At 48.4% G+C, this 26220-nt stretch overlaps 1 protein-coding gene across 4 annotated transcripts in view; it reads right to left on the reverse strand.

Annotated features, from left to right (window-relative positions):
- Positions 1-26220, reverse strand: part of Lats2 (large tumor suppressor kinase 2) — a 66576-nt gene that overhangs the window by 35788 nt on the left and 4568 nt on the right. For all 4 annotated transcript variants that reach the window (XR_010041717.1, XM_063232495.1, XM_063232493.1 and 1 more), the window contains exon 2: positions 18722-19250. Coding sequence is in view for 3 of the 4 variants with exons in the window: in XM_063232495.1 (XP_063088565.1) it covers positions 18722-19060 (339 nt within the window). In the remaining variant the exon portion in view is untranslated. The remainder of the gene's footprint in view (positions 1-18721; positions 19251-26220) is intronic.

Here is a 26220-nt window from a genome sequence, read left to right on the forward strand (position 1 = left end):
ATTCCATTCCTGGTGGGAGGCACCAACGCAGAAGCCTCACAGTGGAAATGTGTGCAGGAGCCAAGATGCTTAGTTTATGGCTGCCAGGGAGCAGATAAGGGGAACAGTGCCAGAGAGGAATCGGGGAGAGACCAGACACTCTCCATGCCCCAGAAGTGCACTCTCCCCATCCCTGGGGAGATCCCAAAGCCAATCAAGGAGGCACCAATGAACTTCCACACCCCACACTCTCAACTTGCTACCAAATGCATCCCCTTAAATGTACTTCAGCTCCAGAGAAAGACCATGGCACATTTGTATTCTGTCACGTAACACACCCATCACGGGTCCAACACCACAGTGCCGTCCTCACGGTCTCCACAGTTCCAGCACTGTCAAAAAAAAGTTCAAGTCCAGATTTCTTCTGAGGCTCAAGATTCGTGCTGTGAGGCACTTTAAAAATCAAAAACAATTCACACCACCTACAGGTACAGCGGTACAGGGTAAACATTCCTATTACGAAAGGGAGGAATAGGGGTAGAAAAGAATGCACCCCAGTGAGACCAAAACCCAGCAGGGCAAACTGTGGCCGGACACAGGTCGGGAAAAGGGGAGCTCCCGAGGGCTTGAGAGGGGCCCTGCGGCCTTCCTCACAAGACACTCCACAGTCCAGGCAATTCCAGCTTCCTGGGTCGCCACCACAGTGCTGGCTCCGCTCCGAGCTACTCGATCAGCCCTTTCAGGGCACTGCCTGGCTCCAGGCTTCCTTCCCGGCCCCAGGACTCTGGTTCTGCCAGCCTGCAGAAGTGGCACCATTTGGATCCAGTCAAGGGAGAACAGTAAGCCAGGCCCACAACCCGTGACTGTAGTAGCCCAAGTGCCTGGGCTCCCAAGCTCGGTGAAGGCAGGCCAGGGACCCAGCTTCCCCGAAGGCCCTCTTCAAGTAGAGACCCTAGGGACACTTCGCAGAAGGAAGACTGACAGCGGCACGCCTGAGCCTGCAGTAGGCAGGGTCTGCCTGACTTCCGAGGTACCCTCAAAGCATCTCTCTTCTCGTCACTGTATACAAAGCCTGGTTTCATCTGACTGGCACTAATCTGTTTAGCAGCCACACCTCCTTTGGCCCCAGTATTTCTTGGTTTCTTAAGATAGGGGTCTCACTATGTAGTTCAGGCTGATCATGAACTTATTATGTAACCCAGGCCAGCCTGGAATTTGCAGTGATCCTCCTGTCTCAGCCTTCCGAAACCTGTATAACAAGTGTGCAGCACCACGCCCAGCTAGGTCCCAACTTTTACACGTTATTTCTTCTGGGCCAAGAGTTTACTTTTTCAAATTTTCTGCTTTACTTTTTGCCACTGATTCTTACTATCCATCTGGCCAAACGCAGCCAGCAGTACCCATAAATGTCTTGGAATTTCCTGTTGGGTTAATTAGTCTACTGTCTCAAGACATGCACAAAATGTGCACAGATTTTCTGCCAGAGTGTAATACACATGGCCTCTAGTTCAACTGCCAGTGGAGTCCTTGTTCCCAACCGAAATGCCAAAATGCCGTACTTTCCTATCAGGGTTCTGTCTCTGGAATTACCACCAGAATCACCCAACACCCAACAGAATCACTGCAGGGCTTCTCTAGCTCATTATCTCCAAACTCCTCCCACAAAGCAGTTTCAAATTTCTAAACATGGTCAGGTGTAGTCAAAGCAACGACCATACTTTCTCTGGTAGCATTTTTCTGTATTCTCATTGCTGGACACACTACCCTGACACCCACAATTTAGGAGAGGGAAGCTTTAACTTAGCTTGTGGTTTCAGGAGGTTCAGGACATGGTTGGTAGGCTCCAAGTTAGAAATCTTATGGTGAAAGGGCAAACCTGAAACCTGCTAAGTTCAGAGTGTCCAGGAAACAGAGAAGGGGAAAACGTCAGAGGGGAAGGGCCTGCGGACCAGACAGATCCTAAGGACATGCCTCTGTGACCCACCAGACAAGCCTAGACGTGTGCTCCACCAAATTCCAGGGCTGATCCCAAACCAATCAAGTTGAAACCCCACCCTAACTGCTACAAGCGAGGAACTTGGTCATATAAGCCTCACATGCAAAGAAAACCAGCCTCCTGTCTAGAGCTGACGATGTCTGGTTGCTGATTTTTAACAAAGATATTTGCTCATGTTTTAAGTGACACAACTCTTCATGTTACCCAAGACCCAAAAGACCAATTCTGGTAAACCACACTGGCAGGTTCCAGAGCTGCAGATTCAACCAACCAGACTGAAAAAGTTTCTTTAAAAAACTGCACAGAGCACAGACTTCTTTCTGCACTAAGCAGGTAGACTTTTTTCTTGTCATTACTCCCTGAACGATGTTACATCACATAGCATTTACATAATAGGTACATAAGTCACCTAGAGATTATTTAAAATACACAGGAAAATATGTGTACACTATGCAAATATTGTTTTATTGTACATAAGGACTTCAGCATCTTCAGATTTTGGTATCCACAGGGGTCCTGAAACCAACCCCCTGGACAGACCAGGGACCACTGCTCTTAATACTACCTGACATGCTCAAGAACATCACGCTGTAGTCTGAAAAGCAGGAGATGCTCAAGGATACAGGGGCTTTCCGTGGCCATCTTCTCCTGCAAAGAGGACTCACTTTTTCATACTAATAACACTTGGCTTTAGAAAATGGCTGCCTTTCAATTAAGGACAAAGTTCTCTTTTTACCCTCTAAATTGAAAGCTACCAGATGGAAGGAGGAAAATTTACGCAGACTTAGGTTTGCTCATTGGGACCAATCTCCCTTGGCTTCAGTCTGTCCAGCAGGATTCTTTTATTTTATTTTTTGGTACGGGGGATTGAACTCATGACTTCATGTTTGCCACTTACACCACTGAGCTAACTCCCCAGCCCCAGTCTGATTCTTAAGAAAGATTTTTCAGTTAGTTCATGTACAATGACAGGCCAAAAAAGTCTCTAAAAACTAAGACATTCCTCCGGGCATGCATAACATACCTAGAATTCAATTAGACAGTAAACATTTACTTTAACAAATACTCTTTAAGGAAATAAATGAAAGAAGTCTCTTTCTGGTTTGGAATGGATGATCCTATCCATAATATTTGTCAGTCTTAAGAGCAGGACTAGACTGGTGGTGATTCTGAAGATATTTATTACAGACCAGTCAGAGATAAGACAGGGCTTGGACCGTGAAAAAACCCCACACCACAGGGCACAGGGGCATATCGTACCAGGGTGAATGCTCACAAGGGAAGGGCAGGTTCCAGCTAAAGCCACCTCACTCTGAAGAGGAAGGCAGGAGCCCCCAAGCAACCCTACTTGGGCAGTGGGCCGGGAAGGCTTGCAGTCACCTGTCCTGATACGTTTGACTTCAGGCCCAAGGTGACACGCCACTTCCCACAGCACTCAGAACCTTTTCTCTGACTACTTTTCCTTTCACAGGACACAGCACTTACACTGGGACAGATGCCAGCACCACCCAGGGAACAGGCCGACCTGTCCTACATGCAACTGTGAAGGCGTGGCCACCGCTTTCAGATAAGCAGACAAACGCCACCTGTCCCAGCACACCAGGGCAGCCAAGAGCAACTAAGGGCATTTCTCAATGCCACTCCAAAGTCTTCTATTCTTTTTTTAATTCATTTCATCTTGAAAGCATGCAGCAGTGGTGAGAAGGTAACCTTGATCATTCAGAATTAAAAGGCATCTCTTAACATGATGTCAGGATTTATTCTAAGAAAGCTTGGGGAAGGCAGGCCACACACAGACCATTGTCAGGGCTGATCAGTGGGTGTAAGAATTCATTATTGCGAGTTAGGCCTGGTGGCACATGCCTGTGACCCCAGGAGAGTAAGGCAGGAGGACAGCCGAAAGCTGGAAGCCAGCATGAATTACAGCTGGACCTTGTCTCAAAAATTCCAAAAGCAAAACAACAAAAAGGTTCATTATTTCACTGTCTGCTTCTGAATTTATCAAAACTTTCCATAATTAAACTTTTAAAAAGGCATTTCTGGGTATCCACATTTAAGGTTCCAGAAAAAACGAGGCCTTTTCTGAGTTCTGACCTCATAGTGCTTAATCTGAGTGTGCGCACACATGTGAATGTGCCCAGGTGCCAGCTGCATTTGCACATGTGCCTGCATGTACAGAGGAACCACTGGGGTGGTTCCTGAGCCCCTATAGGGCAGAGAACTGAAGGTGATCACAGGGGTCAGCCCCACACCAGGACTAGTGTCCAAATCCCACTAGGTCAGTGAACCATAGCTACAGCAGCTGGTGCCACTCGCCCAGCATCCTGGATGAAGCTCCCACCTGGGAGGCACAAGTTAGGGGGTCTGCCTTTCCAGGAAAGCTAAAAACACAAATTTCAACGTGAAAGCTACTGATTTTCTCCTTTTGCTGGTGCTCTGAACCCAGAGCCTTATCCGTGTGAGGCAAGTGCTCTATCACTGAGTTGTACTCTAGCCCTTCTGAATTTTAAAAACTGAAAACAAATTTTTGAAAAATTTTAAAGCCAGGCATGGTGGTGGACGCCTGCAATCCTAGCACTCCGGAGGCTAAAGGAGGACTGCAAATGTGAGACTGTGTCTCAAAAAAACATGATCCAAACAAATCAAGACAACCTTAGCCAAGTCTGGCTGTATATACCTATAAGCCCAGCACTCTGGGAGGCTGAGGCAGGAAGATCCCAAACTCAGGACCAGTGTAGGCAGCTTAGTGACCTGTCAAGACTCCGTCTAGAATAAATTTTTAGAAGGACTGCAGATGCAGCTCAGCCTGAAGGTCCTGAGTTCAACCACCAACAGCCACACACACACACACACACACACACACACATTAATACATTCAGAAGCCACCTCTGACCTCAGGTTTGCAGAGGGCGGTCCAGGGGTGACATTGCTGACAAGTCTTAGACGCCTGAGGAATGAACCCCATTCACCCAGACACACCTGCTCAGCATGGCCAACCCCAGTGGTCATGAGGAGGCTCACTGCCTGAGGCTGATCAAACAGTGAACCAACCAGATGTGATCTTAGACTCCTCCATATGAGCGGGAGTCCAGCTAACAGCACCTGCTTTGTGTGGCTGGCTGTGGAACACAAGCAGGCTCTGTGAGCTGCCAGGAAGGGTCCCACAGGAGGGGCTCACAGCCCTTCAAGAGAAAGGAAAATGGATCTCACTGTGGAAAAATTAGTCTGAAAAGTAACAGGAATGGGTGTACACAGAAGAAAAAAACAGGATCAAAATAAATAACTCATGAAAAGATAATCCAGGGCCCGGGTTTAGCTCAGCCGCGTTAAGTGCCTGCTTGGCAAATGCGAGATTGTGAGTTCGATCCCTAGCACCAAATAAATAAATAAACCGAAGGTTTTCAGGAACAATAAAAAGTGGCAAGATTACAATATAATGTGATTTCAGTTTTTTAAGAATAAAATATGTACAGACTAAAGGTGGATATATAAATACTAATGTTAAAAAGTTAGCCTTGGGGCTGGAGATTTAGCTCAGCGGCATAAGTGCCTGCCTTGCAAGCAGGCAGTCGTGAGTTCGATCCCTGGTACCGATAAAAATGAAAAAGACAAAAAAAAAAAAGTTAACCTTAGGGGCTGGGGATTTAGCTCAGTGGCATAAGCACGTGCCTTGCAAGTGGGCAGTTGTGAGTTCGATTCTCGGTACTGATAAAAAGTTAAAAAAAAAAGTTAACCTTAATGGTAGTTGTCTTTCAGTACTAATATTCTCACTGCTTTTATTTTATCTAGCATATGCTTAAAACTTTCTACAATTAACACACATTTCTGATGAAACTATAATAAATGGTAAAAAAAAAAAAAAAAAAGTCTCCCTGGGTCAGCTGACCCCTGGCCTGGCAGCTCTGGACAGGACACAGCTGAAGGCTCAGGATGGCGATGGGTGATCATGACCCCCGCCCAGGCCCATGCTGACAGCTGAAGGTCATTTCCAACCATCTCAAATCCACATTTTTAAAAAAACAAAATATACAAAGGAAATGATGTGAACAAACAGTGACTTAACCCTAAATGCCCAAGTATTACCATTTCAACATTTAATCAACATTTGAAAAAGGCTGTCTGTGCTGCTGGGGGTTTTGCGCCTGCCCAGCTATGACCTCAGAGAATGTATTGTATGTTCTCCACTCTGTACTACATCATGATCACATATACACTGCACACCCCTTTTCCCCCAGTGACCTCTCTTGGCGCCTGGCCACACGCAGCCTGGACCTTAGCCACCCAGCAGTCATTACAGGCAGGATTCCCTTGTGCTGAATGTAGCATTTACTGCCACCAGTGAACCAGAAAGCACCTGTGTTGAGGTGTAACGAGTGTCAACAGGAGGAGTTTTGAGGATTCAAACATGGTGCCTTCTACTGGCAGGCATGTGCATGGTGCATTCTGAAAGGGAAGGTATGGACACTGGTGGGCCTACCCTGTTCAGTAACTCTTCCTGTCAGTGCCTTTTTCCTTACAGGATTATTTAAGAGTTTATTCACGACACCGGAGGGAGTGTACCATGAGACTCTGGTTTGCATTAGGTTAGCACTTAAAGTTATTTAACAGGTTAGACTCAGTCTTAACATTAACTCAGACACTGGCTCCTTACCATTGCCCACTGCCATATGGAATGGTACTGACTCTACACTGGCAAGCGGGTCACTGAGAAAGGCCTCCTGGCCTCAAGAGTAGAGGAAGTGGAATCATCCTTGCCGCCTTTCTCTTGGTACTCCAGGCTTGGAAGAGGCAGAGCCGGGGCGCCATACTGTCCGTGACCCTGTGGGTCTGGCTTCATCCTCAGCCTCAACTCCCTAGGCAGAACTGGACTAGGGGGCCTAGTCACGAGGCATTTTAGGGTACAGCCTCCTTTGATTTTGATCTCGTCTGAATTTTAGAGGAGACGGTCCACCTCCCTTCACCCTGCCCAACAACTGGCCCACACTACAGCGCCTGGCTGGCTGCAGCTGTCTCCTCTACTTAGTGCAGCCCGAGGTCCCGACTGCTCTAAGTCTTGGGATTAGGCAGTGTAAGTGCATCTCATAGGTTTTTTAATCTGTTGCTATTTTAGGTTCTTTCACACTGCTATGTCAATTTGGAATTTCCTTGTCAATTTCAATCTTTTAAAAATCTTGGATTTTAACTAAAATTATGCTTGATCTATGAGTAAACTTTGAACTATCACTTTAAAAATACTGAGTCATAGGGCCAGGGATTTAGCTCAGTGGCATAAGCACCTACCTGGCAAGTGCGAGGCTGTAAGTTCGATCCCTCATGCCAAAAAATAAATGAATAAATAACATAAAAATAATGAGTCTTCTAGCTGGGCGTGGTGGCACATGTCTATAATCCCAGCACTCTGGAGACTGAGGCAGGAGGATTACAGTGAGTTTGAGGCCAGCTTGAGCTATCCTATCTAAAATTCAAATAAAAAACAAAACAAAAAAATTGAGTCTTCTGACCCATGAACATATTTATTTTTTTTTATTTATTTAGCACTGCTTTGTAGTTTTAAGTTATTGTTGTATTTCATACTTCAGAGTGTACTGGAAATGAAGTCACACTGTAAATATGTTTCCAAGGGCAGTGGAAGGGCCTGGCCAAGCGAGTGCACTCCAAGTGGCAGCAGCATGAGTAAAGCTGGCACAGGAAGAAGGCCACAAACTTGGGGACAGGAGGGCTGGACATAGTGGACGCCGCTGGTGCAGGATCTCTGAACCCACAGCAGGAGAAACAGTGAAGTCCCGCTGGAGAAGGAAGGGGGCAGTGGTTACAAAGCTGTGGCTGATCGTTGCAGTTAAAGTTTCCTGGAAGAAATGCTGGGTCAGGGGATGCCTCGGGAGCCCAGATGGAGAACAGGGCATTCACAGGAAGACAACACAGACTTGCAAGCTACTTAGGGAAACAGTAACGTAATGCCCCACGTAGAGAGCAGAGCCCAAACCAGCCCAGGATAGAGTGCTTGCCATTTCTGCTAGGAACCACCGCCAGAAAGGAGTGAGGGGGAGACAGGAGCAGGGCAGGGAGAACCAGAGAGCAGGGCAGAGAAAAGCCACCATCAGTGAAATCCCAAAGGGAACAGCACGGCCATCTGCCGCCCCAATTCCTCTTCCTGCTAAGGAACTCAAAAGGTACAAACGCATATAAGGCAGGTTAGAAACACTGGCGCCAAGAGGACTGATGACATTCCCAGCTGCAAGGTGAGAAGTCCTGCCCAGCATTTCTAGCCTTAGGAGCCAGACAAAATGGAAACAACAGAAACAGGACTGAATGAACCCACGTGGCGTGAAGCCACAAAGGGAAGCATCCTGGAAGTCCCTCCAGAAGTCACCGTGGTTGACAGCTGGCAGTGTCCAGTGTGCTCCACTCTGCTGGACCACATTCTTGGGCCTCCTAGCTGCCAAATATCACAGGTGTTACTAAGGCTCTCTTGCTGATGGAAAGCATTTCTAAACCAAAGGATGAGGCTTCAAATTTATATGGAATATTTACATGTTGGCAGGGGAAACTGTTCACTGTTAATCATTTACTTTGGTATAGAAGAATCTTTTTTCTTTTTTAGAAAATTTAAGATTTTCTTTCTTTTTAATTTTTTTGCTATCTAGTGAAAGCTGGCTTTGAATCATGGCAATCCTCCTGCCTCAGTCTCCTAAATTCTGGGGTTACAGACATGCAAGACAATGCCCAGCTAACAACCTTTATCACATGATTAATAATTCTTCTGATCTCATAACTACTTGAATATGTATCCAACCCATAAAGGCACACACATCTGAGTTCAAGCAAATCTCCAAGTGATTGATTTTTTTTTTTTGAACCAGGGATGGAACTCAGGACCTCTTGCTTGCCAGGCAGGCGCTTATGCCCCTGAGCTAAATCCCCAGCCCAAGATCAATCAATGATCTTACGGTGTAGAAAAATATGCCAGTTCCTGAACCCAGCTCCCTGGGGCTCCCAGGGAACAGGCTGTGGGGGCTGTCGATGGTGCTGTGCACCAGCGGTGGGCTGCCCAGAGTGCAGATCTTTCTGGCCTGCAGGACACCTCAGGAGGCAGCCGTTACTGCTATCCCAACTGTCTCAAGAATCTGAAAGCTAGTCACCTGCCTGAAGGACACAGCCAGGTGACACACAGTTCTACCCTTGTTCCCTAACGGGAGCAAACTTCTGGCTCACCCTTCTTGACAGAGCCCAGCTTGATTAGTGGCACCCACATGCACAGCAAAAATCTGTTCCCAAGACTGCTCTGGACCCCGAGGTCCTGGCCAGTCCCCTGCCTGCTGCTGGATGGATAGGTGCCCTCAGGAGACACGAAGGTGGAAGCTACCTGTTAAAGACAGCAGAGGAAAGAAAGAAGGAAGGAAGGAAGGAAGAAAGGAAGGCAGGCAGGCAGGCAGGCAGGCAAGCACGCACACACAGGGCCTGCAGGGCCACCATGCCAGTGCACCCTGCCCTATTCAGCTGTCCTTCGGCCCTCAAGTGATACAGTGAGCGAGCTCCTCTGCCTGACACCGGACCATCGCTGAGCACCCATTGCTGACACATGCAAGGCTGGGTGCTAGGACGGTGGAGAGGAGGAAGGGCACAGTGGGAAGAGAGATTCCTACCCTGCCTCCCACACAACAGAGATGCCGAGAATGCTTCCCAAATTCCAGCTGCTCCAACTAACCTGTCAGCCAGTCACTGAAATTTACAAACTGAAAAAGCCTAATTATGGAAATCAGCTCCCTTCCAAATACACCACTAAAAAAATAATCTAAGATGGGTAAAACTTACTATATAAAAATTGCACGGCAAATATATAAAAATTGCATGGCAAATACATTTTGCTTTAAATTTGAAAATTACAAACTTCTGATAACTTGACTCAAATAAAGAAAAGCAGGTAGTGACTGTAATAACAGACATGACTTTTTCTTAGCAAGTTTGAAACTCATACTAACCCTATTAAAAATAGCTCTAAAAGAGATTATTGACAAAATAAAAAAACTCCGTTTAAGTGGTGGGAGTTAAGCCCAGGCCTAACACATCTTAGTCCAGTACTCTATCACTGCACTACACCCCAGCCCCAAATCATCTTGGTAGCAAACTGCCAGGTGCACACAGTGGCACAAGGTGAATTGTTTTTTCACATCGTGACACAGCACAGAGAAAACGCTGAAGCAACGGGGAAGGTTCTCCAAGTACAGCCAGGGCCTCACACCCCGAGCACAGTGGAGCTGGGAGCTCTGCCCACCTGGCCTAAATGCTGCCATCACTCTCGGGAATCCTCTGCGACTCGGGTCTCCAGGGTCAGCCAGAACCTCGGCCCTGGCAGACGCACTCCCTGGGGCGCACAGCTCGGAAGCCCATCTTTGGAGTCCCTCGAAACACAACAGCTGTCTGCCACTTACACCTGGGCAGCACTTCCACTTCCTACTTATGGTGACACACATCCACTGCCACAAGAAAGAACTCCAACAAGCTACTAAGTTGACAAATAGTTCTCTGTTTTTCTTAGTAGCAGTGATAATATTGTTGGCATGATTGGAAATATAAATGTAATTTAGTAACTCTGAAAAAGTAACTCAGGCTGGCCCGGTGGCTCATGCCTGTAATCCCAGCATTTGGGAGGCTGAGGCAGGAGGTTCATTATGAGTTTGAGGCCAGCCTGGGCTACAATGTAAGGCCAGCTTGAACTGCACAGTGAGACCTTGTCTCCAAAAGACAAAACAACAAAACAAAGAACTCAGCAATACAAATAAAAGCTGTAAAAATATTCTTATTTACCCCAGGATTATCATTGCTAAAATTGCCTCTAAAGAAATCAATGATTCTAAGGAAATCAGTACAGATTTATGTAAAAGGGTGCTCATTACCAGCTCTTTGCAATGAATTATGGGGCATTAGCACATGAAAGTCAATGCAGACCATAAAAGTCCTGTTTTACAACCATGTTTAATAGCATGAAAACATGCGATAAAACTTCGGCCCTTGGCCCATTCCACAGTCACTCCTGAGAGCAGCTGAGGTGCTGGGTCCTGGAGGGTGGTGGGCAGTTTCTGTGGATGCACAGTCTCACAGAGGTGGAGACAACAGAGGCACCACCTAGCCTCAGCTCCCACACTGCCACACAGGAAGCCACGGTGGAGTGGACTGGGCCTGAGGGTCCACGGCAGACTCGGAATCAGCAAGGGCACAGCCAGCCTTCAGTGGGGGTGGGCACTGCCCAGCAAATGAGAACCAGACGGGGTCCACCGGACCACACGAGGACAGAGCTAGCAACAAGGACTGCACATTCAGACCAGGGAAAGGATACTTTTCCCTCTGTGAAATGAGCATGAGGGGGAGAGGGAGGAAGACCGGTAGTGGTACTGGTCAGGGAAGGCCAGGAGTGATCAGGAGACACCCTGATGGGTGGGCGCAGAAGACAGCTGCAGAAGAGCTCTGGGAGGGATGGGGGGACTGGCAGGAGGGCAGAGGAAAGAAGTCAGGGGCAGGCTGGTCACCAAAGGGTGGGCAGCTTGGTGGGGAGGGGGACAGCGCACTGCCAGTCATGTCAACAGTTCCGTTAGCCTAAGCGAAACACACTCAGCAGCTCAGACCTAAAGCGACTTCCCAGAGCACGCTGCCAGGTTAGGGTCAGGTCAGGGTCACGTGCTGTGCCCAGGACGCTGTCACCTGGGTGTCTTAGTCCCACAAAGAAAACAGCATGCCTGGTGCCACAGCCTGTGCCCACTGATACCAGAAAGGACCTCCCTCCTTGGGCTAAGATAGGGTTTAACTTCTTAAAGGATTAAGGCTCCTGAGAGAACACTGAATACCGAAAAGTCACCAGGAAGACATTTTTGAGATACTAGCATTCTAACGTACCCCTGAGGCGACAGGGCCATGGGTGTCATAATCACCGTAATTCCGGGTCCCAGGGAAACCTGCATGCACAGAAAAGTATCCAACGGGCAAGCAGCTATCTTCAGGGCCCGCCCTCCTCCTCCCTTGAAAGCATAACTTTGTGTCTGCCTCAGAACAAATTCTCCCCACACTGCTCCACTGCCTATGTCTAGGCTAACTTCCTTTACCTAGGGGCCCAGGAATTAAGAGTCCAGCCTCAGTGCGTAACAACGTTACCCGGCTCCATTATGAGAACCAGGCAGTCTGCCACACACAGCCACTGTTTCCTACAGGGCAGTACACACATTTTTATTAGAAAACAGTTGGACAGCTTTATACTAAACACATTAGAAGCGATCATACCTGTGTTGATCTGTATGTTTTTGTTTTGTTTGTGTTTTTTGCGACAGGGTCCTGCTATGCAGTTCAGGCTGGCTTTGTAGCCCACTTTGTAGCCCAGACTGGTCTCAAACTTGTAACAATCCTCCTGCCTCAGCCTCCCAAGTGCTGGGATTACAGGAGTGTGCCACCGTGCTCGGCTTGACCAGTATATTTTTCATACTGTCTTGGTTTTTCAAAAGTAAAGGCCATATCTTATTTTAGGGCCACAAGTGTTATTGTGTTTTTAAGACAAAAGACGTTAACATAGAGTTGTTTTTTTCTAAACTAAAACCTCAGCATCCAGGTTTGAATGCAGTGTGGGCACTCTGCAATAAACACGTGGGGTTTGGCCACAGTGTGACACTGGCTCTCTAACTGGTTCACCACCGCTGGATGCAGGGGATGCATGTACAGCAGGGCTGACACACCGAAAGGCCTGCTCTGCCTGAGCCAGGTCAAAGTAACTGCATTTAAAAAAAAAAAATATTTGTTTGCAGTGCTGGGGATGGACCTAGGGGGCCTCATACAGCTAGGCAAGTGTTCCCCTGTGGGGCCACATCCCCAGCCTGCAGACAGGGGAAAGCTTACTTTAAAAAGTATGCAGCTCATCAGGCAGGGCCACATTTGATTGGAAAGCCATTAAAAGGGAGGGCAGGGGCAAGGAACAGCTCCACCCAAGGCCCATTGTGCTCCGGTTTCCTGTACATTGCTGACATTCCTGGAGCAGTTTGCTTCTCTTTTCTTTCTCCTGTTGGTATTTCAGCACAGGGTGAGTGTTCAGCCTCACGGCATAGCAGTTCCCTTTCCAGAGGAAGACAGAAGAGGAAATGTGCATGTTACTGAATTCCACTCCTCTTTCTCCCTGCAAAAAAGATCTTTATTTCAGCAAAACAACCCTGAGGCAGGTCCCAAGACAAAGGAACAGCAGTGCAGCTGACATGTTTCTGGGTCTTCTTCTACAGATCTCTTGGCATGTGTCGAGTCAAAACCAGACCAGATCTGCACCCCAGAAGAACGGCCTTTGGGGGTGATGTCTATTCCATGTGCAGTGCGGGGGGATTGCTCGGCCAGGACCAGCACGTGCAATCATCTCCCTGAGCAGATACTAAGGACCGCAGACCTCAGAGAGGCAGCTGGAGGCTTCTGCACACACAGACTCCCTGGACCCAGGCCCCTGCCTCTTGAGAGAGAAAGCAGGGCAAGAACACAACACACTACAGACAACCGGCCAACACAAAGGCTCGTGCCTGAGCTCCTATGAGTTAGAAACAAACTGCTCCAGAAACTGACTAGGACCCAGACGGAGGGCGTGTAACTAAATCCCAGCACTTTCGGGAGTTTGGAGCTCTAGCTCAAGCCTAGCCAGGGTAGCTTCGTGACTTGGTGAGACCCTGTCTCAAAATTAAAATTAAAAAAATTTTTTGCTTTTAAAGGGCTGGAGCTGGGCATGGAGGCTGAGGCAGGAGGACTACTGTGAGTCTAAGGTCAGCCTGGGCTACAAAGTAAGTTCAAGGCCAACTGAACTACATAGTAAGACCCTGTCACAAAAAGACCAGAAAAAGGGGTAGGGGCTGGGAATGTGTAGCTCAGTGTGTAGCCCCTGGGTTAACGCCCATAACACACAGAGAACCATACAAAGTCTGCCTAGGAACTGCTCTCACCCTAAAGGAAGAGTCAGGAGCACGCTGGACTTTGAAACATAATTTAGGCTGAGCCTTAACAGACCCTAGAACCACATCGAAAGAGGAATGGAGGCCATGACCAGCCAACAAGACAGTACTGCAGAGAGCTGCCAGTCTGGGCGTGTCTAGGAGAAGTCTGTGCCTGGTTCGCGGGCAAAGGGAGCTCACTGGTATCGGACTTGGGCAGAGTACTAGAAGTTGCTGCTGGAGTGGAGGAGGCATTAGGAGATGGGGAAGGCTGTGCTTGTGCCCCTAAAATGAGAGGAGGGGCACAGGCAATAACCCAGAGTCCTTGCGGGCATGCAACACAGAGCTTACCATGCCAGCAGCGTCCAACAGAGATCAGCAATAAACAAGGGACTCCAAAGCCATACTTTAGGAGTCTGGAGAATGAATTTTAGGGACAACGGAGCCTGGGAAGACTCTGCAGGAGCAATGTCCCACCATCCTCCTCAGCCCTGCCCCCCAAGTACTCTGCACTCAGGTCAGCTTGGGGGCTGGGGACAGCACCGTGCTTCGGCGGCCTGCTTGGCACACCTCCCTAACTCCTGCTTTATTTCCCCCTAAACCATGGGGACAGCGACCAGAACCCCTCTCATGCGACTGCTGGGCCGCTAAGATCACACGTGGTCGTGGGAGGCACTCAGGTCAGCAACTGCACAGGGGCACCTGCAAGGCCCTCGGCACTGCCACACGGTGACTTGTGCAATCGGTGGAGAAACTTAATTGTTTAGCTTAAAAGATGGCAAGTAGTGTCCTCTTTGCTCACTAAACCTGAGTCCATCGTTGTACAGACAGGCAGGCAGGCAGGCACCTCAAAGGAGCCAGAGCAGAAGACCTTGTGACCTTGGAGGAGACACACACCTCTGCTGAGGGTCAGGTCTCAAGACAAAAGGCAAAACAAATGCAACCACACCCTAAGTGTAGACATAGGACTGATATTCTAAATAGGTGTGGGTCACCTTGAGGAAGCCAGGAGTCACCATCCCAACCCCTACAGGAAGAGTCACTGCTCTTTAAGCATGCCCACTTGCTATGTGACTGGCTTCCCCTTTTGTTCCTGATTTGGTCAATTTAATCCAAACAATTAATCTCATTGGTCGACTACAATTCTGTCCCACCTCATGCCCATCTGCCTTGTGAGTTCCCATGTTTTCCCCACCTTGAACCCGTCTCACCTCGTGGTTTTACTCTATAGAAGTCCCTAGAAAAGACAGTCTTTGGCATCTTGCTCAGGACCCCTTCTGTCTGTCTCCCAGATAGAAGCTTTCTTTCTCTCAATAAACACATTCTGCTCTTAACCTCCATTGTTCCTAAAATTCATTCTTCAATTTTAGCCAACAGGACTCGCACTGGATAGCTAGCAGGTTGGGAGAGTTTCCTTCCCCTCTATCTCTGTTCTCAGGAACCGGTCTCTGAACACACATCTTGGGCACCATCACTCTCCTCCTGCTTAGTTTGTTTACATTTTCCCAGCCTTCATTCTTTAAAGATTTAAATCACTTAAACACACAATAAAAGAGAAGAACTGCTCAGGTGAGGCTTAGGAACACCACAGCAGACACCAGAGTCCTGCAGGGAAGGTGTGGACGCTCAACACAGGCAGGTACCCCGGCAGGTGGCAGGGGCTCCATTGAGGCCAGGACTGAGTCCAGCAAGAACGCACAGTGGCGTTGCTGAAGAGATGCTCCCTGTGGAGACACCCGATAAAGCACTTTCATTTGGAGGGCTCCCGGACCCCTGCACTGCACCAGGGTGAGGGGGCTGAGGCGTTCCCTCACTCTCCCTGGCCCCAGGCACTGTCCAACCCCCAGACCTGGAGATGCCCCGGTTTACCCTCGATGACCAGCGAGACAACCTGAGCCACAGGCTTCTGCACAGAAAAAGGGCACGCGTGTGACCATGACTGTGAATCAATGAGTGCTTTCTAAAATGTGAAGAGGAAAACCTGGAAATATGGTCACTTGAAACCATAAAGATTAAAGAAAAAGTAGAACTTAATACTAAAGGAGTAAACTGGCAATTGAAATGCTTATTTATGCCAATAAAATGTGTCCACAGCTACAAAACATGGTACTCATGATGAGAAACATCTTATCTTTGCAATTCCTTGAATCTGTACATCTAAAAAAAGCTCTTGCTTAGGAACACCTGACCTAGTTTATTCTTACTTATAGGAATTTTCTTAACTCTTCACTCATTTTTTCCTACAGTTTTATGAACTAATTATTATACATCATTTGACATATATATTACACCATTATCAGAAAACATCCATCCTAAAGTCTTTTACTTTTTTCTAGTAATTGTCAGTTTAAAATGTTAATTGGCATGGGTATACTTAACATGTAAACATTCACCAGGCACTAAGCTTATAAATTGTGCACTTTTAAAATATAAATTTGACTTTAATAAAAGTTAGTCTGCCATGGGAGCACACACCTGTAACTCTAGCACTCTGAGAGGCTGAGGTAGGAGACTGCAAATCCGAGTCCAGTTAAAGCAATCTGACAAGATCCTGTCTCAAAAAACAAACAACAAAAAATTTGGGTGCAACAGCTCAGCGTAAAGGCCTAAGCCAGCCCCTGTACCAAACAGTCCTTTACCAACACTCAAGTAAATATTCCCATAACTTTTAGTCCAAGTAAAATGGAAAAATGTATCCAATAAATAAGGTATTGCTCGTGAAAGCACTGCCACAACCTGGCATCCATGAGACCACGGAAAGCAGTGTGCACACAGCCACTCTGATGAATGCTGATGAAAGACAGCCTTAAACTGGAATTACAAAGAACAAAACTGCACTAAAGTAACAGGAGAATTCTTTTCACCTACTACCCAGCACCCTAATGATCTGCTGTGCCCAGCAGATAGGCACCTATGTCCTGAAGAAAGGGCCCTCTCTTCCCCCTCAAAGCGGTTCACAGAACAACTTTCCTGTCTGAAATTCCTGAAGCCAGCGCACCCGTCTGCATCGGAGGGCTGGGGCGGGAGCTCACTTCTTCAGTTTGGGGAGCACTGACATGGTAAATGAAGCTCCCGCGGTAATAATCTGCAGTTAACTGCAGACAGACCTCTACAGGTATCCCGACCCTTAACACTCCTGTACAGTACGTGTGTTAGAAAAAGTACCAGCGGGCTGGGGATTTAGCTCAGCAGCATAAGTGCCTGCCTTGCAAGCAGGCAGTCGTGAGTTCGATCCCCGGTACCGATAAAAAGGAAAAAGATTAAAAAAAAAAAAAAAAAAAAAAGAAACAGCACCAGCCTGTTTCTGGCACTATAATTACCACTAATTTTACCCTAGTAAGATTCCACTGCACTGTAGATTATTTGCTTGACTCACTTCTTTTTCTCACAGATGAAAAACTGCAATGAACACTAGGCTCTGACTGCTTCTTTTGTTTGCAACTGACTTACAGATTTTAAGCTTTGTGTTACCCTAAAAGCAGCTCTACAGCCTTCCTCTGGGTTTCCCCAGGACTGCACCCTCTCCACCTCCAAAATCACCCCATTCCGTGTGTCTAGGGACAGTACTTGGCATCATATTTAAGTTCAGGCTTCCCAATGAGCAAGACTGTGCCTCTCTGTCAGCACTAAAACCCTCCACGCCACACTGTCCTCTCTGTTCCTCCCTCCCCCAGCACCCCTCATCCTCAGACAGGGTCTCACTGTGCAGTTCAGCCTGGCCCAGAACTACGCAGCCCAGGCTGGTTTTGCACTTCCAGCAATCCTCCTGCCTCTGCAGCCAAGTGCTAGAATTACAGGTGCGTCCCATTATGCCTGGCTAATTGTCTCGGTCAGGTCTATGATAATAAACTACTAGAGAAATGAGACTGCCTTTGAAAACACAAGATGGTGAGATGACACCGCTACCCTTTTTCCATGACTGTAATGCCTGGGGCAGGTAATTAGGTTATGCCTAATAAAAGCGCTGAAGTGATCAATCCTGGTGTGATTTGAGCACGACATCTTTTCCAAGGCAGCAAAAATATTTTGCTTACTTCTGCTTCATGCAACTGTGGCTTTTAAGATGACAGTTGGAAATAAAACACTAAGTTTCATAAGCCCTCTCACAGACTCACTACAATTTTGCTAGTTGTATCTTACCAACTATTTTCACACCTGTGGACACAAGTTCCACCCTTCGACATGAGTTTTATTCAGGTGTGCACACTGCTAAGAGATCACAAAAACACAGCGTGAAGCTGTGTATTTATGTATGACTGGTGTAACCTCTACTAACACATTCTTCTTTCCTAAGCAACTGAGAGGGCAAAGGGTACCATCACATTTTGATGATTTCTCAATTTTTTCTAGCTCTTCTTTTCTCCTTTTTTTTTGGGGATAAGGTCTCACAAAGTCACCCAAGCTGACCTGGAATTTGTAATCCTCCTGCCTCAGGCTCCCAGAGTGCTGAGATTACAGCACACTCAGCTTTCTCAGAACTGAGCCGGAAGTGCAGAACTAGTGGTGTGTTCTTAATCTGCAAAGGTCTGCTTTCAATCCCCAGGACACACACACAAAACAGAAAGTGCACATGGCACAACTTCTGAACATTCAGACACTTTCGGATCCTGCCTGAAAAGGAAAAATGGCCCAAGACCCTTGGAATTTAATGACACATAAAAGGCCCCTGGGTTAATCTGCAGACACTTCAGTGAGTACCAAGCAATCCAAAGCCTTTGAGTATGGCCCAAGAGCTCCGATGCCTTGCTGTCCCCGCACAGGCCGCCCACTGTAACTGTCCCGGCGGAGGACAGAGAGAGTCGGCACCCACCTGGTCACATCCCGCGTTCACCAACTCCTGCAGCATCTGCCGGTTCACTTCGGCCACGGCAGGAGTGCCCGACTCATTGGCAAAGGGCAAGAGGGAATATCTGATTTCCCGGAGTGCTTTCTGGTAAGGTCCAAACTTCGGGGTGGCTCTCATCTGCTGCTGCCTGGTGGCGTCCTTGCTCCCCAGGACCTTGGCATCCAGGGGAGCCTCGCTGTGTGGTCCCATGGGCAGCCCCTGAGAGGAGGACTTGGGGGGCTGCTTCAGCCCCTCACGGATCTCCTGCAGTCGCTGCCGGCTATTTCCAGAGTAAGTGGTAGCAGGAAAAGTCTTTGGCCTCATTGTTAGTCCAGTTTCCTTTTACCATAAATGTAATCTCAAAGTGTTTTATTATTTTAAAAGCTGTACAGAATCAGTTAGTGTAAACATATTTTCAAAACAATCTCCTTTGGAAAATGTTCTTTCCTTCAATTTTTGTAGTTCCTATGAAGAACTAAAATTTTCCAGCAACTTCATTTTGAATATCTTCACTCTGAAAAAGAAGATAAATGGGAGAAAAATGTTCATTTGTCGTTTTCAAACAATGTTAATGCTACTTTTCAGAAATGGTCAGTGATCTCAGAAATACTTCACCTGAAAAGAAAAAACACATAACTCCTAGAAGTGACAAAAGCACAATTTGGCTCTGGGCAGAGCACACGCACGACATCTGCCCTACAATGTTTCTTTTCTTTTTTTTTTTTTGTCTTCTTCCTTTTCATCGGTACCAGGGATCGAACTCATGACTGCCTGCTTAAAGGCAGGTGCTTATACCACTAAGCTAAATCCCCAGCCTCCCCCCCAATGTTTCTTGTAACACGCAGCCCACAGTCCAGTAAATCCCCATAAACATACGCAGAAAGTCAGGGCAAGAAGGGCAGTGTGGCCAGCCAACAGAGTGTTTAAAATATCTCACTGTGGCGCCTCATTCTCTGAACCCCCACTGCCTCCCTCCTAAGTAGGAGCCTTTTCTTGCAAAACAGACCTTTTCCAGGATGGGGATGTGGCTCCGCGCATAACGCAGCACCTGCCTGGCAAGTGTGAGGTCCTAACTTCAATTCCCAGACCAAAAAATAAAACAAAACAAAACAAAACAGAATTCTTTTTCTGCTACAGGAGACAGCAAGCTCATGCTTGGGGGGCCAGCAACATGGGGGTGGGGTGAGAATGAAACAGGTCAAGCTGTTGCTGTGTGTCCTGCTGCATTCCACCCCAAGGCTGGTAACGGGACTGGGCACCACGGGTATGGTGGCCAAACCTATCCCGAGTGGGAGTAGGGACCCCAAGCTGGCACCCTGTTGCCTGTGATCACCATCGCAGTGAGTGATTTCTTTTCCTGGTGCCTGTAGGGGCTGCTGTGGGGTCTGCGAGGAAAACTAGTCATGAGATCAGCTTTGCCATCTTCCTGTCCCTTATGCCAGTGGAGGTGGCTGCAGCCCTTGCTGGCTATGTTTTTAGGGACAAGGTGATGTTAGAATTCATCAAAGGCTGCCAGCAGCAGGTTACCAAAAACAAACAAACAAAACCCCCATGGCACAGCTGCATTCCCAGACAAGTCACATATAAAATCAAGGTGCTGGGAGCTGCTAACTACCCAGACTCAGAGGGACACTCCGAGCATGGTCAAGGGCCAAGCCCCTCCCAGCTCCTGCCATTGTCAGTGCCACTGTGGGTGTGGAACTGACTTCACTGTGCACACTGCACACACTAGGGACTGTGTGGAGGATTCCAACCTGGCTGAGAAAAAGACACCGCAGCCCCAGGCATCCCTTTTGCAGAGGTGCTGAGAACTGTCTTTGCAGGTGGAGACCATCCTGATAGCCAGAGGGAACGCTCTGGTCTCTTTAGCCCGCTCATCTAGGGGGATGGAGCAGGACACTCCAAGTTTTTCACACCAATACACACACGTACATACTTATTTTAAATCCCACAGCTTGAGTATTTAGGTTAAATTTTCTACATGGATTTCTGGTTTGTCCTAACAGCCAATCAGCTCACGGTCTATCCTGCTGTTTCTCATCTCATGGTTTTACCAACCTCTCTACCCATCTGCTGGCCATGACCCCCTCTTGTTGTTAGAAATTCTCTTCAAAAAGCCTCCCAAATTCCCTGAAAGACATCACAGAACATGCCTTGCATCAAGGGTGTCCTGTGTGAAAGGACTTTCCATGCAGTGCACTGTGGGCTGGAGCTAAGTACTTTCTGGATTTCTATCAGGCGTCACTTAGTATTTTGACCTGATGTTTGACCTTAATGTTAGAAACTGAACCCAAATAAATAAACAGGAAGAACAGAACAGAAAAGTGATAGCTACATGAAAGGGGACTGGTAAAAGCACATGGGCGACTTCTCTCAGGAGTGCGTGTGACCCCACGGACAGCAGGTGGCTGTCTCACACATGTGAGCAGCGCAGACCACCCCTACTAGCATGGAAATGAGCTCCTGTGCAGAGCGAGAGGCAGACACACTACTCCAGGCTCATCCCAGCCCCCCCCCCCCTTCCATGAGCATTCTGTGGTTATTGAGCACTCTGTGGTTATTTCATTCACAAGACAAAATCCAGCCTGGCCTGACACTGCCCTCAGCAGCCAGCTGCGGCCAGTAGTCCTTTCCTGCCCTACCCAGCAGACAGACACACTGCTACCCCCTGCCAAGCACTGGGAGGGGACCTGTAGCACCCTGGCCTCCAGTTAGGCAGCTGTGACCTAACTTCAGGACGTGCACAAGTGATAGGCATGCGACAGAAGCAACGCTTCACCCTAGGCTCTTTCCCAGAGAGGTCTGCTGGCACCGGGCTGCTGGGGGAGCAGCTGTGTCTTCCCCTACCTCTGCCAGCCCCCACCACAGCCGAGGAGTATCTTAAACCAGTGAAAGCCTCGCGCCCCCCCCCCCCCCGTCACCGTGTGGTTGCTCACACAGCTACATGTGCCAGCCTGCAGGGATGGCCACAGGTAACAAGGAGGTCCCAGACCCTGCCGAGGCCTCGGGGTGGCACACCCAGCTTCCTGTCTTCTGCCCTCTACCACCACCTGTCACTGTACAGAACTCAGTGCACAGACCCAGGGGGTAATCACTTTGATTCTGCTTCTCTTTCTCATTAACTTTTTATTTTTGATTGATATTTATTTATTCACTGGTAGGGCTGGGGACTGAACTCAGGACGTTTATGCTGAGGTATGCTCCTAACCCCTCCACCTCTAAGTCAGTATTACTTAGGGGCTGAGTCTCCAAACTTCTCAGGCTGGGCTTGAACTTGCAACCCTCCTCCTCCCTCAGTCTCCCTGCGTACTGTGCTGACAGGTGCTGCCACATATGGTTTACTTAGTAAGTTTTCTGTTTTTAAAAACACACCTTTTAAGAGGGGAGAGGCTGAAGGGTCTGGAGTTTAAGCACCAGTAAGGACCTTTATAACTAAAATGAGTCCCTGCTTCACAAATGTTTCCATGTGTGGGAAAAATAAGTAAGGCAGATTAATGTTTTGCTACTACTTACTACTTGCCCGGCACCGTTCAGTGAGTTACGTGACTCTACTGCACGACCATAAACAAACGGAAACACTCGGAGACGACACACTTCCTACTTTCTTAAAGGGGGCAGCGGTCTTCAAGGCCTTAACCGTCTAATTTCTCAGTGTAACTGAGGGAAGATTTCATTCACAAGGTAAGAACCGGACTTATTCAGCATGAAATCCTACTTAACGCATGAATTCTAACATTTTAAGGTCATTGGAACAACTACAATGAGGCTGCAGAGCTGAGGGCTTGGGACCCGGGGAAGGCAGATACTCTGTGGTCCCTCTGGCCACCCCAGAGCCCAGAGCGCTGCCCAGTTGATGTAAAATAGGGCAGGCAGAGTGCAACCAGGCTCACGTCCAGTGACTTCGTGGTCTGAGTATCTGTTCTGAAACACCTAACTTTCTAAAACCGCAAGCTCATGTTTCAACAAAAATGGAGGGATCCTAAGGGCCTGCCGAGCAGGCATGGACAGTCAGAGGAGGACTCAGACGTCTGGGGAAAAGCACAAGAGTCCTTCCCTTCCTGGTAGGAGGGTACGCAAAGCACCTGGTTTCTTATATTCCATTTTCTTCCCTTTCTCTGGAAACTAAAACAAAGACGACCCAGTCCATACCACCTTCACAACAAACACCAGAGTGAGGGTCAGCCTGCTCTTTGTGGGAAGTTGTCCTTGCCCACTGGTCCACCCCACGGCACCTTTCCAACCTCACAATCCTCCATCCAACGCCTAAGCCCCAGGCACTGACAGGAGGAAGAAAAAAGGTGTCTCTCCTTCAGCAAGTCTGCAGTGATGACCTCTGAAGGTGAGACAGGCAAACAAACAGCTTTGGGGGAAAAAAAGTGCAACCACAAAAAGTGCTTCAAACAAACTCCCGGAAAGGAGGAGAGAATGCAGGAAAGTCAAGAATGGCTTTGCAGGAAAGGTACGGAGTCTGCGCACTGGGAAGAAGGGAATTCCAGCTGGAGGGAAGCAGAGACAAAGAACAGATGAGTATGCTGCCTCCAGGAACCACACTCAGGATCTGCCGGGGGCTTCTCTGGTGGGCCACAGAGGTGTGGGGTGCAGGAGCTCCACGTGGAACTGCCCTGTGGAGCTGAGTCCGGAAGCTGAGGGCACGGCGCATAGGCAGGGGTGAGTTATCACTCCAAGCAGACATCGGCTGTCAGAGTGTAAAGCAGCAGCCCAGCAAGGTGCGGGGCTCCAGGGCCTCCAGTCGCCATGCCAGAGATCTAGGGTCAAAGCTCTGCCCGCTTGCCACACTGTGGAGCCACCAGGCAAGCCAGCAGCTGTGTCCTCCCAGACCATTCCTAGGGGAGCAAGCTGCACAGGCTCAGTCTCCATGAAGGGACCCCAGCAGCCTGCAAAGAATGGAAAGCTGCTTTCTGTTCATTTGAGAGCTACTCAGGCTACAGGACGAGGCAGTCCGAGGTAAAGACAGAGCCACTATAAGGCTGGTATTAAAGCCAGGACAAGGACCATAGGGCTTCTGCCCAGTCTCCGCAGCAGCTCACGGGGGCCCTGCTGAGTTCTCAGGCTTCAAAGCTCTCCCTTAAATCTGCCCTAAAAAGGGGAGGTACAGGTATGGGGATGATCCTTCTATTTAAAAGACACGTTTGAAGGACACAGTCGCAAGGCTGACACACAGTCACTGGAGAGACAGCACTCCAACAAACACTATCACCGCCAACTCTTTGAGCCCTGGTTCCTCCTGCAGGCGGCCACCTGCCAGTTAGCCAGGATCATGGCTTCACATGCTGGGCCAGGCTGGCCCGCTTCTGCACCGTGTGGAGTGACGTGGCGCTGCTTTCTGTCTCCTTATTCCACATGCATGTGCTCACATGTACCTGTGATGCCCAATTGTGACCGTCGCTCACCACTGAGGTCCCTTCTGCTGCCTGCATCTCCTGTAATGGGCCATTCTTCCTTCTCAGTGGACATCAGGCTGCGTCCCTGCACCGTGCCATGCGCTGACACTGCCTTTAAGGCTGTCAGGGTATGAGGCCTCACAGGCTGCACCAAGGCCTTGCTTTCCCTGCCGAATACACCCTGCTTAGCTACAGACGGAGCTTAGGGGGGCCAGTGCCGTGTCAGATGAGATGAAGGCATTCCTCACATCACTGTGAGTGTCACCCTCCAACACCTTGTGCCCCAGAGGCTTTGGAAAGGAGGGCTGTGTGCAGCAGGGCCAGCCCACTGACAGCACAGAGCTGCCACAGCCAATACTCACAGCTGGGCGAGGCACCTGGAAAGGGCACCCGATGGGTAGAGGGAGCTGGGCAGGCCTCTGAGGAGCAGGAGCAGAGATACCAGGCGCACATGCAGAACACACATTGTACGTGTGTCCTGCATGTGGGTTCTTCCCATGTGTTTTTATCAGGGCAGGTAACTACAGCAACTCCTGAGCCCTCCAAAGGACATCTTGTCCTGGCCACACAGGTGACCCTGAGGACCAATTCAAAGTGAAACCAATCATAAAATTCCCAACACTGGAGGAGTCCACTTAATATAGGAGTCACCAGGATTCTGTCACTGAGACAGAAAGGAGCTGAACGGTACCAGGTGCCCAAGGAACACAGCTATTATTTAAGGGGCCGATGACATGAATGTGTTTACCGTAACCCGACCATGCATTTATGAATGGTTAAAATAGTATGTATATTTACCTCAGGTTTAAAGATGGGGAAAAGTCATCTATTCCTATCTAGTTACCTCGTATTTGGATACTGGGTTCTTTTCTAAACACTGCCACACAAACAAAAGGCCAAGCTCAGACACAGAGTACTGACACAGGGCAAAGTCCTGGCCCAGGGAGGTCTGAACTCCACGGGCACAGCTCATGACCCCAACCTGCTACTGCTCCCCACCACACGATACTAAAGCACCCCGGGGAGATGGCCACGGAGCACCCGGGTGTCATGCAGACATGCCGCTTGTAAGATCACCCTGGCAGGCGAGAGCAGCACTGGTGCGCCAGACCCTGTGTTTACATAGAGCTAGAGGTACCACAGGGCCAGGCCCAACACAGCAGTTGGCTGTTTTGTTTGGTCCTTTCTCCCCATGACATTCTCTTACAAGAACTTTCAAACCTGCAGAAAGGTTGAGAGGACAACTCTGATGCCCTGTAAACATACCCCTTGGTCGTTTTCAGCACACCTGTGGAGAGAACACCACCCCTGCTCTGACCTCCTTTCTATCTCCATCTGGTGGAAGCACTTAGTCCCGGACTTGTTAAGAGAATCTGTAACACAGTACCTGCAGGTTGAGCACTACCCACCAAATGTGTGCTTACCAGCCACTCTGCAAAGAGCGAAACTCCCCTTCAGGTTCACAGAGAGTGAAAGTATTTTCTCAGCCAGGAGCTTGTCATTTAAGCTCCATTTGAAGACAGGTGGAACACTCACAGGTCAGAGACCACGGCTGGAGGCAAGACCACATCAGACTTCCCCTCACAAGAGTTTCATAACTATGCCCCTCAGAGGTGTGAACTTTAAAAAACGGGGCTTTGAAGCAAAGTAAATCTAAGTTTGGAAATGTCTCTGGCATCACCTGAAACATACTTTAAAAGAAACTGTAAGACACTGAAATTTAAAAAACTGTAACAACCCACAAAACAAACACTTTCTTCTTGAACCTGGAGTTCACTATCTAGTCCCTTAGGTGGCTTGTGTAAACAGTGTGAGGCCAACACTTTATGCAGCCCTTCATTTGGTCCTATTAAATCCAATTCCAAATCTCAAGCCAGGCCTGGAAAAACACGATCATTCTCATTTCTCCTAGAGCTTCATAAACCCACACAGGCTGCCAAACACACAACAAGCACCAACCGTGGAACCAAACCAACCAAACCCATGTCTCCTGGGCCTGTGCTAATGACATATGCTGGCATTTTAAAAAACAGTGTTTCTTGGACCCAAAACTCTAGTTATTATTTAAATCATATCCCTACT

The sequence above is a fragment of the Cavia porcellus genome, unplaced genomic scaffold, assembly GCF_034190915.1.
Source record: "Cavia porcellus strain 051 isolate PalLab524CR breed Dunkin Hartley unplaced genomic scaffold, mCavPor4.1 scaffold_21, whole genome shotgun sequence".
Taxonomy (NCBI): domain Eukaryota; kingdom Metazoa; phylum Chordata; class Mammalia; order Rodentia; family Caviidae; genus Cavia; species Cavia porcellus.